General features: G+C 39.5%; 1 protein-coding gene across 2 annotated transcripts in view; it reads left to right on the forward strand.

The window, feature by feature from the left end:
• The window catches only part of TTC27 (tetratricopeptide repeat domain 27), a 169,338-nt gene that overhangs the window by 125,806 nt on the left and 29,724 nt on the right, over positions 1-13,808 (forward strand). For both annotated transcript variants that reach the window (XM_054980541.1, XM_054980549.1), the window contains exons 13-15: positions 2,466-2,693; positions 6,255-6,353; positions 12,150-12,202. In XM_054980541.1, coding sequence (XP_054836516.1) covers positions 2,466-2,693; positions 6,255-6,353; positions 12,150-12,202 — 380 coding nt within the window. The remainder of the gene's footprint in view (positions 1-2,465; positions 2,694-6,254; positions 6,354-12,149; positions 12,203-13,808) is intronic.

The raw sequence follows: 13,808 nt of genomic DNA on the forward strand, positions 1-13,808 counted from the left end.
ACATGTTTTAATAAAATAAATAAACAATAGCTATTTTTCCACCAAGCTAGGATTCTAAATCATGGTTTAATAATGGTGTGGAGAAAATATAGCTAACTGTAGTTTATGATTCTAACAAAATGACAGCCTCTTTTTCATAGTTTGTTAACATTTAAACTCTTTAAACACCTTTAATCCACCTAGTCTGGTACCAGCAGCAACTCTCCAAGGTCTCAGGGAAGTTAAGACTTGTTGTCTGATAAGGTTTTTAACAGAGATGCCAAATACAGAAGCTGGATTCTTCTGGATGCCAAGCATGTGCCACTGTTGGTAAATAATTCACTGAAGGCCCGGTCTAGAGAATGCAGCTTTGTAAACTTGAATGTAAAATGTTAGTGAATAAAAGTAAAATATTAGCCTGCAGGTCTAGGATACAGGGCTAGGCACTGAGAGGCCTGGCTTTGGAAGAGGCTGATGCAAGGATCAATTAAAGGAGCAGCTTGTAGTGCACTTTTCACCTCAGAGCTGTTTCTTCACATTGCAGACTATTGTTCTTTGAGAAGAATAAAAGGAAAAGAGAGGATTGCTTAGATGAGTTTGTGACTGTTTTGTAATGGATATAATAGCTTACATCTTTTTAAAAAATTATATAGTTTATGAATTCTTCACAAAAGTTTTGTTACAGTTTTGAAATTTTTGCCTTTGAATCAATTATCCCATGAGTTCTCTAACTTTCTTTTGTATCCCTCTTGATGTAAAAACAAGTTGGAGGGCAAGTATGTTTCACCAACAGTTTCCATTAAATTAGTTGATGGTACATCAGCGGATAAATCCTGATGTTCATATAAAGAAGTATGAATGTTTGGTAGTTACAAATAGTGACTTGGATTCATTCATTTATTCATGTATACCCTAGCTTTCTCCCTTGTGGGGACTCTAGGCAGCTTACCTTGGTCTCCTCGACTCCATTTGAATCTCACAGCAACCCTGTGAGGTAGATTAGACTCAAGTGTGTGTGACTGGCCCAAAGTCCTTCAGGAAGCTTTCATGGTAGAGTGGAGATTTGATCCTGGGTTTCCCAGGGCTTTAAGTTTTCAGGCTGACTGCTGAAGAGATTCTGAAGGCATCTATCATGGAAAGATGTGGGCTTTGTGTGTCTTTTATTTTGTCATAATGGCTCAAAAAGCATATGTAAAAAGGCTCACAGTGTGAAACAAAAATAACATAGGCCGATGACCATACACTCTGCATACTTGGAAGAAGGGTGCCTGACATGCTTTTTCTTCCTGACATGCTATTTCTCAAATTGCAAGGAACATTAAATATGATTTCCCCCTCTATGCATTTCAAAGTTGTACATTCCAGGGGAAGCTTACCCACTTTGTTTCACTTGATCTGTAAACTGGTCCTCAAAATTGTTCACAGTGATGGTACACAGACATCTACAATGCTAAAAACATTAAAGTATAGTACACTAACAAGTATTCTGTTATATTCCACTTAAAATTGGGACCATATGGTACAGTTAGAACCGTTATAGCCTTATTCAACATTGACTCTCAGAAAAACTAAATGTATTTTACAAACCAAATCTGTATTACAATAGGGCATAGAAAGTCAGTTAAGTCTTGGTCCATAAATTAATGACAAGCATCATGGGAAGGGAATTCCAAAAGGTCAGGGCTATATTAGAAAAGAGCCCTTGGTCTTCCTTTTTGAACATTATTCCCCTTAAATCTGGCACTTAAGGTTCCTTCTGACATTTTCATTGTACTGATAAAACTACTGCAGTTCAAATACTGGAAGCCCCAGGTCATGTAAGAAGCCTGATGTGGTGTCTTGGCATGTTAAAGATGTCCTTTCTGAAAATGAGGGAACACTGATATGGGAAACCGCAGCATGGAGTTTTTACACATGGCCTATGGCTTCTGATATTATTTTCATAGCATGAGAGGGAACCATGCCAGAACACCACCTACAAAGATCATGTCAGGATGACAGAGCAGAGCCTTTGCATCAGATTATAAAGATCATGAAGACTCACATGTGGAGGGGCTCTCTTGAAGGTAATCTAGACCCAGGCTGTTTACAACTTCAAAAGTAGCCCTGTGAACTGCACCCGAAGCAATTTGACTCATGATTCAGTGTAATTCATGAGGTACAGTGACTTGCTTCTGTTAGACAAGCTAGGTGCAATCTTTCATCATTATTTTTCAGACTCTACAAATGCAGAATTTTGTGGTTGTTTCGTTTATTTTAGATAATGTTAATGGCAACCGGAAAATGGTACTTCGTGTACCTGTCAGAAGATGTTCCTGGACTTGACTTAAATAAGCTTCTGCATCTTATGGTTAGGATCTGCTGACGTAGTTGGTGATACAAGCCATACAGTGGACAGTGTTCATGTTGCAGTGGTGCCTAGAGCTAAATAAAAGTGGCTTTATCCTGTTTTTCAAGATCCATTCCATGATTTTCTTTTTTCATAGGCAGAAGAAATCTTGAGACAAGAAATAGAGAAAAAAGAAACACCTGGATTATATTGCTTGCTTGGAGATGTCCTTAAAGATCATTTTTATTATGACAAGGCTTGGGAATTGTCAAAGTATCGCAGTGCAAGAGCTCAGCGTTCCAAGGGTCTTCTCCACCTTCGCAACAAAAATTTCAAGGAGTGTATAGAGTGCTTTGAGCTCTCAGTACAGATTAACCCTATGCAGGTAAGTTTATATACTGATTTCTTTTATTTAGATATATTTCCTATACTGTCTTTGGTTCACATATTGCTCCATGTTCACAGGAATGGAAAGAATCAGGGTCAACACTGGCACCCACATTTAAGAAATATGCTCAAGACAGTCTCTCACAGTTCATCATAGTGTGGAATACAGAATATACCTCACTGACTTTGGAGCAAGCATTTAATTTGTAATGCACCACATACAGCCTTGGCATCTAATCTTTTTTGGTCACACTGTTTTGGGGCCGAAACTACGTTCTTTAGTTATTGCTGAAAATTAGAGCAATAAGATATTGCTGCTGAGTGTGGATGGTCAGTAGTTGCTGGGGCTTTGAAAAGCTCTCCAGTTGCTTTCCCCTGTACAGCCACCAGCAGAAGTTGATTATTTATACATGTTCCAGAAGCATGCCTAGAACATCACATGGTTCTTAACCAATGTAAGCTGAAGAAGAAAGCATCTTGAGAATATGATTGTAGCTTGTCTTGATGAGATCGTGGACATAAGAATGCGAATCACAGGCAAACAATAAAAATGCTGCAGTTGGTTGCAAGAATTTCTAAAAATTACTAATTATTGGCCCCATTTAATGAACAGTTCAGAAATTTAAAAAAACCACTTATTCATCAATTTGACTTTCCCCACATTTCATCTGTCTTCTCTCATGTTTATAATTCTGATTCGGGAAACAATTTGCCACAGGAAACATTCTCTGCATTTTGTATTATGACAGGCTTTAGGGTTTTTTTTAGTTGAGAATGATTTGCCAGATAACCTTCCAAATGTCATAACTGCCTTCAAAAGTTATGGTTTCTCTCCATCCTCTTTTTCCTTTACGATTATATTTCACTGTTGGGCCCACTAAAAATCACCTCCTGAAAAGGTAAAGATGACTTAAACATGCTTCTTGCCATTCTGTAGAGGTACCTTTTCTTATTTGACAAAACATATCTCTTTCCATAGAATTATTCCAATTCTGTCAAAACAAATTAAACACATTATTCCCTTTTCAACCAGAAACGTTCCGAGACCATTTATCTGGGCTTTCATATTTAACATCCTGACATGATTCAGTTCTGAATTTCATGATTGATTTCCATGAGTCATGGTACTTTTCTGCAATGCCAGGCTATGTTGCAACTTGCTTTGAAAAAATATGCAAAAAAACAAAAAAAATCTTTCTGCAGGATTGGTAGCTGCCTAAAGCAACACAGTTCAGGAAATAGTTCTGAGTGAATGCCTGAACAATCATGGATGCTCCCTGAGGCTGTTCACTGTATAAACTGCTGTACTTCCCCCAAAATGTCATTTTACATCTTCTTTTTTTAAAAAAAACTTTTCCAAAAAATGTTACTTCACCAACAGATGAGGCTTGGCTTAGACCACAACCCACTGGAAACTTGTCCCACCCCAAATTTTGAGTTAACATGATTAAGTTGTGTTCTTTAAGGGCCCTTGTGACAAATATCACGTTTTCCCTACGCAGATCGTTGATTATGTGCATCTGTACCATTTATATGTTGGACAATTCATGGTGGTGGTAGAGAGTGCTGTCAAGTCATAGCTGATTTATGGATACCCCTGATGTGGTTTTCATGGCAAGAGACTAACAGAGGTAGTTTGCTATTGCCTGCCTCTGTAACCGTGGTCTTCATTGGAGGCTCCCATCCAGTTACTAACCCTGCTTTGCTTCTGAGATGTGACGAGATCGGGCTTTCCTGGGCTATTTAGGTCAGAGCATATTTTGAATACACACACACAAAAGTCTTATGAAAAGTAATATAGTTTTTGAGAACATGGATTTATTTCAATTACACTTTCAGAATTGTTGTCTGCAGATACTGCATTGTAATTAGAATGAGAATTAGTCGTTGCTGGGTACAAAATATAACTCCAGGGCAGATTTTTGTTTGCACATCAGATTTAAATTTTATTTACATTATTTGGTGTTGCAATCAAAGTGATAAAAGTCAGTTTATTAGAATCAATCAACATTAAAATACCAGGGAATTTATAAAGCAGTTCAGAGAAGGCTTTGTCAGACCCCTAGACTGTAGAATCCCTATCTGAGAATCCTAGTTTCTAGTTCAGACATAGGACCTGAATCTACTGTAAATGTTTTCTAACAAGAAACAATATTTCCATTTATTCATGCAACAAACAGAACAAGATCTATGTTTTTTCAGAATTTTCTGGAATCAATAGACCTTTAAAATAAAATTCTAAAAAACCCTACTGTTTCTTTTACAAATGTCTGTGTGCTTTTTAATAAAACCTTATGGAAGATTGCACTTTAGGGTTTCCATTGATCTAGGGCAACAAAGGTGTCATCTTAAACCCACTTTTGCTATATAACTGTGTACTTGCACCCTCTTACTTCACTTTTATTCACTAGGAACAAAATCCTATGAAAATCCCAAAGCTACAATTTAACAACATTATGCTAGTTATGTAAACTTATTTATATGATTCACTTCTTCCGTTTGAAGAATATACGTTTATTTGTCTTTTTGTGATGGGGAAGCTGAGTTAGAATTTTCATGCAGTTTGCCCTCAGAGACACCCTCTCTTCAATTTAGAAATCATAAACTTTTAAAAATGTTTTTATTATTTCTGAATGACAGCCGGTATGAAGTCAGGGTAGAAAAATGAGACAATGCAGGAGATCTTTTTATATTGGGATATTTTTTATTGGGCCAGATTTTTTAAACCTTAAATACTCAGCCAATGAGTCTGTACATTCCTTTAAAGTAAGCGTACCATTAAATATTTATGGGATTTGTGAGGGCTTGGTCACAGGGTACTTTTTATCTCCACAGTTCCTAAGAGTCTCTAGGGGGCACATTTACATGGAGAATGACTTTCTGTGTCATAGGAACAGGATCTCCTTAGATATAGATGCTTCTTTTCAGCACTGATCTCCATGATCATAGCAACTCTCTTTCAGATTCCATGACCACATGCTCTCCACCCCCCACCCCCCACGCACACATTTAGAGAGCCAGACAGTGTTACAGAAACAAATTCCGGTGGAGGAGCTTGTTAGTCTGTTGCAACAAAAAAGAAAAATTGTGGCATCTTAACAGTTTTATTGAAGCCTAAACTTACATGGGCAAGAGCCACTTGCTCAGAAATGTATTCTTAGACAACGGAATAATATGCACAAGTGAGAAATAACAATGAGATGGTTCAGAAATTGAAGCTTAAGATTTATGTGTGCTTCATTTCTTTTTGTACTTCCTAGTTTCAGCAAATCACCATTTTGTACATATTTCCCCGGTTGTTCTTGACAACTAGGAAGCTGGTTGTCCAAGAGATAAGCAGATACACTTCTGTTAATGCGCTTTAACATCCTACAGGAGTTAAATTGCTTAACTAGATTAATTTATATATATTTATTTCATTCATGTACATGCTGCTTTTTGGCTCTATCCTACTATCACCCATTATGAACAGTCACTGTGCATGACTTACACTTAAACTCCTGCCATTCTGTGGCCTTTTAACCATACTATTCATAATTTTTCTTTTTCTTCATTTCAGTTGGGGGTGTGGTTTTCCTTGGGTTGTGCTTACTTAGCTTTGGAAGATTATGAAGGTGCAGCCAGAGCATTTCAACGCTGTGTGATGTTGGAACCTGATGTAAGTATAACAGAACCAACCAGTTTTCCTTTGGTCAAAACTTCATTTTTTATTATTTTCACACATTTTATAGTATAAGCATTGCATAATATTTGTTCAAGTATGTATTTTCTGTCACGACAGACAGACAGAAACACACACACATCAAAGGGCTTAGCTGCCTCAATCTGGAGCAATTGGATTCATTTAAGCATTATCCTGCCTTTTCTTGTAGTTCAAGGCATCTTACAATTATAGATTAAAAATATTTACAGTTAAAACCAAAATAAAATAACAACCCCGAAATACCTCTTCCTTTACAAAAAAGGTACCTGCCATTCAACACTCTTCAAAAGCCTTGGCAAATAGAAAAGCCTTGCAGCGCCTCCAGAAAATCTCCAAGGTGGGGAGGAGGGCTACCATTACCTTTTCAGCAAGCCCATTCCACATAGCTGGAAAAGCACAGAGCTCTGGTAGGTGCCAGTTGGGCCACCTTAAGAGGTGGGATCACCAACAAATTGCTGCTTGAAACCCGTAGTTTGTGGACAGAGACATACGGAAGGAGACGGTCTTTCAAATATGTGGGTCCCAGGCCATGATGGTCTTCAAAGGTCTTAACCAGCACCTTGAACTGAGCTCATAAATAAACTGGCAGCCAATTTAGCTGTTTCAAAGCAGACAACATGTTCCTAGCAGCTAGCCCTTGACAGTAATTGGGCTACCACATTTTGGACTAGTTGTAATTTCCAGGTTGTTTTCAAAGACAGCCCCATGTAAACCATGTTGCATTCATCCAACTGTGAGGTTAGATAAGCTTGAATCAATGTGGCCACATCAGCTTAGTCTATGGAACAAGAAAGTTAGGACATCAGCTGCAGCTGATAAAAGGCACTCCTGGCCACCATGCCAACCTGCTTTTCCAAGAGCAAGTAGGGTCTATGAGCACCCTCAAACTCTTTCACTTGTTCTGAAAAAGCCAACTTCAGTCTCTCTCAAATATTAGCCTTTCCAAGCAGCATTCCCTCTATCTTGTCTGGATATAGTTGCAGCTTGTCTGCCTTAGCCACGAAGTGCCGATTCAGAATCAAGATTGATGCACCTGGAGGCAAGGATAATGAAATACAGAGTTGGGTGCCATTTGCATGTTGTTGTTGTTGTTGTTAATTTATTTATAATCTGCCTTTCTCACTAAGATCCAAGGCAGATTACACAATGCAAATTATAAAATATAATCAATAGCTAGCACATTCATTCAGCAAAATACAATGTGATCAACAGTTAGGACATTCAGTGAAAATGGATACAATAGGGTATGGTACCAGAAGAACTGAAAACGAGCATAAAGCCAAACACACAGATTGAAACCTTTCTGAAATAAAGTGTAATTCATTAACATGTCATCTTTAGCAACGCAGAATTAACCAGTTAGGAGCGTATCTAAGTTCGCAGATAATACCCGGTGTCATGGGTCACTGCCACACATCCTTAATGAGATGGCTTGCTAACAGAACTTTGGCAGGTTATCTCACTCATTACATATGTCTTCGTTTCCCATGCGCGAGCAGGTCATCATGAGTCCCGAGTTTTGAGCGTTTTTTGTGAAACTTGTTCCGTTTTAATTTTTGATGCCGCTTTTTTTGTGCGGTTTTCTAACGTATCAATGCATCTGGAGGCTTTTTCGCATTTCTGAAGTGCCCTCTCACAAATCTCCAACCCCTCCTCTTGCCATTACGCCTCCCATACAAGCGTCTGGCTCTCATGCGCGAGTATATGTCCTCCCTTTTTTTTTTTTTACTTTTTAAAATGGTCCTTGCGCTATTACAATGCAGTGCTTACTACATTGGATCACTCAGCAATCAGTTTAGGAACAACACTGGGAACAGAATGCCATTTCTGATTTTATTTCAAACTAGCATTAAAGCCTGTTGTTTTGGAAAATATAACAGCTCCTAACAGCACTTCCTCCCACCCCCACGCCTCTCTCTGCGGCATCAGTCAAGAGGGGGATGGGGAAGGGAACAGGGGCTCCCTCCTCCTCTGATCCCTCAGCCACCGCTTGGCTTGTGCTCGGCCCTCCCAAGACCCCACAGAGGCAGCGGGGAGCACCACCCCCACTGCCATGGGACATTGGGAGGGTCTTGCCACCGCACTGAGCCTTCCTGCAGCCGGTGCTGAGCTCTCATTTTGCCCCCACTTGCTTCTTATCCCTGCATACTGCGCCTTCGCGGGGATAAGGAGTGAGTGCTAGGGAACATGGTTTGCCATTTATATAGTAGGATATGAAATTGTGCAATTGCGCTACTCTACTGTTCGCATACTTATTAAACACTTTTGCATTTAAAACTTTGGAAAATTAACGGTAGAGAACGGAGTACTACGCATGCCCAGTTTCTACAGAAACTGAAAGACAGGACAATGATATAGCGCAATCCCGCATGCGCTCAAAAAAAAAAAAGAAAGAAAGTTGGGCGGGACTGCACCAACATCATTTGTGACGAGGTGCAGAAAGAACACACTTTCTGTTTTGGACCCTTTTTTCCTTCCACTATGACCACACACAAGAAACGCACGAGGACGCTGCATATGGAAGATGAGTTATGAAAGCAGGTTGGGAAGACTCGGCTTTAGGACAGAGAAAGCCCCCCCCAAAAGGGAACATGTGGAAGCGACCATAGTCTATAGTTCCTGTCCCTACCTCTGAGCTATTTCCTATGACACAGCCCTATAATCTGAGTAGAAAGCCCTCCTGAATTATTCAGTCTTCCATAGTTTGTGGAAAGCCAGGAAAGACTGAGCTTTCCTCCTCAGGCAGGCCATTCCATAAAGTGGGGAAAACCAGAGAGAAAGCACATGAATGGGCAGTTGTTGATCTAGCCCAACTGCAAGGTGGTATCTGCAGAAGGCGCTGTTCAGATGATCAAAGCTGCCGTGGCAGAACATAGGTAAAAACGCCATTGAACAGATATGAAGGGCCAAGGTCATGAAGGGCTTTGAATATAATAGTCATGGCCTGGAATTGTGCTCAGTAATGGATGAGTAGTGACTGCAGAATGGGAGTGAAATTCATACTCTGTGTAGCTTCTGAAAGTAAATTAGCTGCAGAATTTTGCACCAACTAGAGTCTCCAAGTTGACTTTGAGGGGAGACCTATGTAGAATGGATTACAGGAGACTAGTCTCAATGTTACTGTGGCATGAATCCAGGTGGCCAGATCAGCTATGTTTAAATAGGTAGGGGGCCATCTTCTAGGCTAGTCTGAGTTGGGAGAAGGCCTTTTTTTGCAGCTGTATAACTTGCTTCTATAACAGCAGTGCTGGATCCAATATAACCGCAAGCTCTTCACTAAGTCAGCCAGGGTCAACCGGATTCCATCAAAGGCCAGAATGGCCTTCAAGATCTCTTTTTCTAACCAGCATCACTTCCATCTTGTCTAGGTTCAATTTCAATTTGTTTGCTTTTAGCAAGATGACAACAGTGGTCAAGCAGTGGATCAGTACCTTTACTGCATCACCAGAGGATTTGGATAGTGAGATATAGAGCTGGATATCAGCTGTATATTGAGAGCATCCAATTCCATAGCTATGAATGATTTCTCATAAAGGCTTTACATAGAGGATGAATAATATGGGGGATAAGACTGCACCTTGTGGAGGCCCACAAAATAATTCCCACACTGAGAATAATTGTTCTTGAATAGCAACCCTTTGAATCCATTCCATGAGGAACAATTTAAACCATTCCAAGGCATATCCCCTGATTCCTACTTCTGCCTCCAGATGCCTCAACTGGATGTCATGGTCTACTGTTTCGAAGGCTGCAGATAGATCCAGGAGGAGCAACTATGAAACAAGGCCTTATTCTACATTCAGGCGGAAGTAATCAACTAGAGCCAGTAGAGTCATCTCCATCCCATAGCTTGGCCTAAAATCAGACTGAAAAAGGTCCAGAGCATAAGAGGCATCCAACCCCAAAGCTCTAGATAATCTCATTCAGCAGCCTCATATATATATTAAAGAATGAGCCACTCAATCAGGGAGTAATTGATGATTTTCACTAATGGCTCCAATATCTTTTCCCAGCAAGATTTTAAAAGCCAGGATGGGCATGGGTCCAGGGCACAAGTGGTGGCCCTAATACTCCCAAGAACCCTATCAGCATCCATAGGCAGAAGCCCATAACAAAAGGACAGCCAGACTTTGTTCTGCCGTCTCAGGTATCGGATCTACTCTCAGCTGTTTCCAAGTCAGAATTGATGAGAGAAATTTTGTCAGCAAATAACCTGGCTTAATGCTCAGTTGAGCCCTGTTTTCTCCCCCACCTCCACTAAGTGCATATGTACCACACATGTGCCCGATATCCCTATCTATGCATAAATAGGTCATGCTGCAATTTTAATTTTTTATCTAATAATGCTTGTGTCATAAAATAGTGGTTCCCAGACTTCTTTCATGTGAACTCCCTGCAATGCTTAATATTTATGCCTAAGTCATAAGGTTGATTCACATGTAAAACCATGGAATGAATCCTGGGTTGCTCACTATTCCCATTCACACCCATCTACCTTTCTGCTTTTGGTTTGGAGAATGAATACAAGCTGTAATATTCTTTTAAAACAAGTAGTTAAATGAATTATAGCACTCAGGGAGAAGAGGATGCAGATGAACAGAAGGCTTGTTCACATAGTACCAAATCAAGGTTTGCTGTTGTGTATTAACCAACTAGTTCAGTTTTCTTATTGAGATCTTTATTGATGCTCTAAAAATTTAAGTGGATTTTCTTTTCTAAGTAAAGAATCCAGCACTGGTTCATTGATTCAAGTGAAGTAACATTCTGAGGGCCACTGTCAGGTCTTTGCTCACCTAATACTAAGTTTGAGATGTTTTTAAATATTAGGGGGCTCATTAATGTCATCTCACTTTAATGGCTGCATTCAAACTGACAGGAATGTTTTTTAAGATACTAGTGTCTTCAAGACAGTTATGGATTATACTAAAGCCAGCAGGTATAAAATCAGTACAGCAGGAAAGATTGAACACTTCTGATCTGAAGAAATTGCAATTTGCTGTGATATCAAAATTGGGTTTATTTATTTAATAGGTATGCTTACCTTTCTCTTGAACCTATCCAGTCCCAAGGATAGGTAAACAATCTGGTAAAATAATAGATATTAAAAATTAATCTAAAAACACATCCTCATCAGCAGGGTATTACCTTTTGCCCAGTCTCAGCCTGCCCTGGAAGCTCTCTGGAATAACTGTTTTGCACCTTGTCAGAAAGCCCAGGAGGATAGAAGCCCCCCCCCCCAGTCTTTTCCAGGATGCAGTTCCAGAGGAATGGGCCAGCCACTGAAAATGCTCGCACATAGGCTGTTGGCTGATCTTAGGTAAGGGGGTTACTGGTAAGAAACCTTCCTGGAAGGGACATACCTCTGCATGGGAACATATAAGGAGAGGTATTCAAGGAGAGGCGTCCTTCAAGTATTTCTTTTGACAAATCGTGATTTGTTTGGCTTGCCTCCAATCTGGGGTTCTAAACCCAAGGATGGGAGAAAGGAACCTATTGGCCAGGGGACAAATCAGTTTGTTCCTCTCCCCCCCCCCCGCCCCCCTCTCTCTCACTCAGTCACACACACACATTAGTTATGCTAATGTTTAACTTTGGCTTGTGTCTGCTCATTATTTGATGCTATAATTTAAATTGTCACTTTTTTTTGTAGACAAGATTATTGTTTGTAAATCAAAGTCCAAATATTTTCAGTTTTAAAATATTTCTCTTACTAATGTTAAGATAATCCTTTTATGTGTGTTTTGACTGCAGAATGCTGAGGCTTGGAACAATTTATCAACTGCATATATCAGATTAAAGCAGAAGTAAGTACATCAAAGTAATTAGCGATGCTTGCTTCCAAAATAAATAATGCTAGTTTCTTGTCTGCTTCCCCAATAGCTTTCCACTCCTATACATACGTACTACTCATTTAATCATCCTATAGTCCATGGTTCTTATTTGGCCTCCCACTGCATACCATTAGAAAGCCCAAAGAAAGCCTACTAAAAATATTAGAAAAGACAAAGTAACTATTTAGATGCTCACCTCCCCACCCACCCCGTACCCCCTAAAATTTGTTGTGCAGGATACTATAAAGAGAGCTGCCTTTGTACTCTGTACTTACCATCAGCTCCCTGTGCCCACAGAGTTGTAGGGGAGGCTGTGCTCCTTGAGGACTGCTAGAGTACAAAGGCAGCTCTCTATGGAATGCTCTCCCTGATGGGTGCATCAGGCCTCACTGATGCCTTTTCATTCTCAGGAAAACCTGGCTTTTCAAAAAAAAGCTTTTCTTGGGACCATTCCATATTGTGTTTAATGGCTACATTGTGTTTTAACTGTGGAATTTTTAGGTGGCTGATTTATTACTGTTTATTGTTGAGCTGACAGTGATTGTAGATTGGATCTGATCTTTCATATCACTGGCACATGTAGTGTTCTGCTGGTGAAACAGGCAGGTACCCATAGCCCAAGATTCGTTGTGCCACTGGAATGAGCACCATTTGAGTCGCAGAGAGGCTCTACCATTAGAAAAAAGGATACTCTGGATCCAGTCCCAATTTTTTAAAAAAAAATATGTTGCATAGTGCTTCAGGTAGGATGTAAGTATTCATATAAATGAATAGCATCATTCTTACTAAATATGAAAGTGGAATTGAATCTAAGGCATTCCATTTTAAACATGATATTCTTCAGATAGTATCTTTGTATTGTACTTAAGATATTCCAGGGAGAAACAGGCAGCTTATTATTAACTTCATGGAAGTAGATAGATATCAGTGTTCATAATAGGCTGTTCGTTCTCTTCTTTCTAGAGTGAGCCATTAATAAATCTTGCAGAGGCAACTGATTTTTTTTTTTAGTTCAGTATGCTTGTTCAGTGTATGTCTGGGATGGACACTTTGTTTGATAACGCAGTTCTTTCAGAAGTTTAGTATGGTAAGTTAAGTTGAGATCATTTTGGGATTCTTGGACTGTCCCATTAATCATCTGACATAAGAATGCAACTTTAGAAAACAAGGGGAGAAATCAAAGTTTTCTTTTTTTGGAAATTGCTTGATGGTTTTTGCTTTGTTTTTCCTTACATCACAGTGAGCCATTTATCTCCTATCTGGTAACCAGCTGAAAATGAGAAAACCAACAGGGAGTTCACAGAGTTGTGGACACAGGAAACAACTTGCCAAGAAAATGCATTGAACTAAAAGCCATAAATAAGTTCAAGAGACACTTGGACATATTTATGGAACATAGAAACTGAAAGATGCAGTTGCTACACAGGCTATAAGGAGCAGAAAATAGATGTAAAGAGATACCAGCTTGTTTCTTCAAATATACTTTTTGGAACAAATGTCCTTTTCAGCAACTTCCAAAGCTTACGTAAAAGGGTCTTTAGGAAACTTTACAGCCTGTTATCAAAGTGAACAGAATCAG

This window comes from Eublepharis macularius, chromosome 1 (assembly GCF_028583425.1).
Source record: "Eublepharis macularius isolate TG4126 chromosome 1, MPM_Emac_v1.0, whole genome shotgun sequence".
Lineage (NCBI taxonomy): Eukaryota > Metazoa > Chordata > Lepidosauria > Squamata > Eublepharidae > Eublepharis > Eublepharis macularius.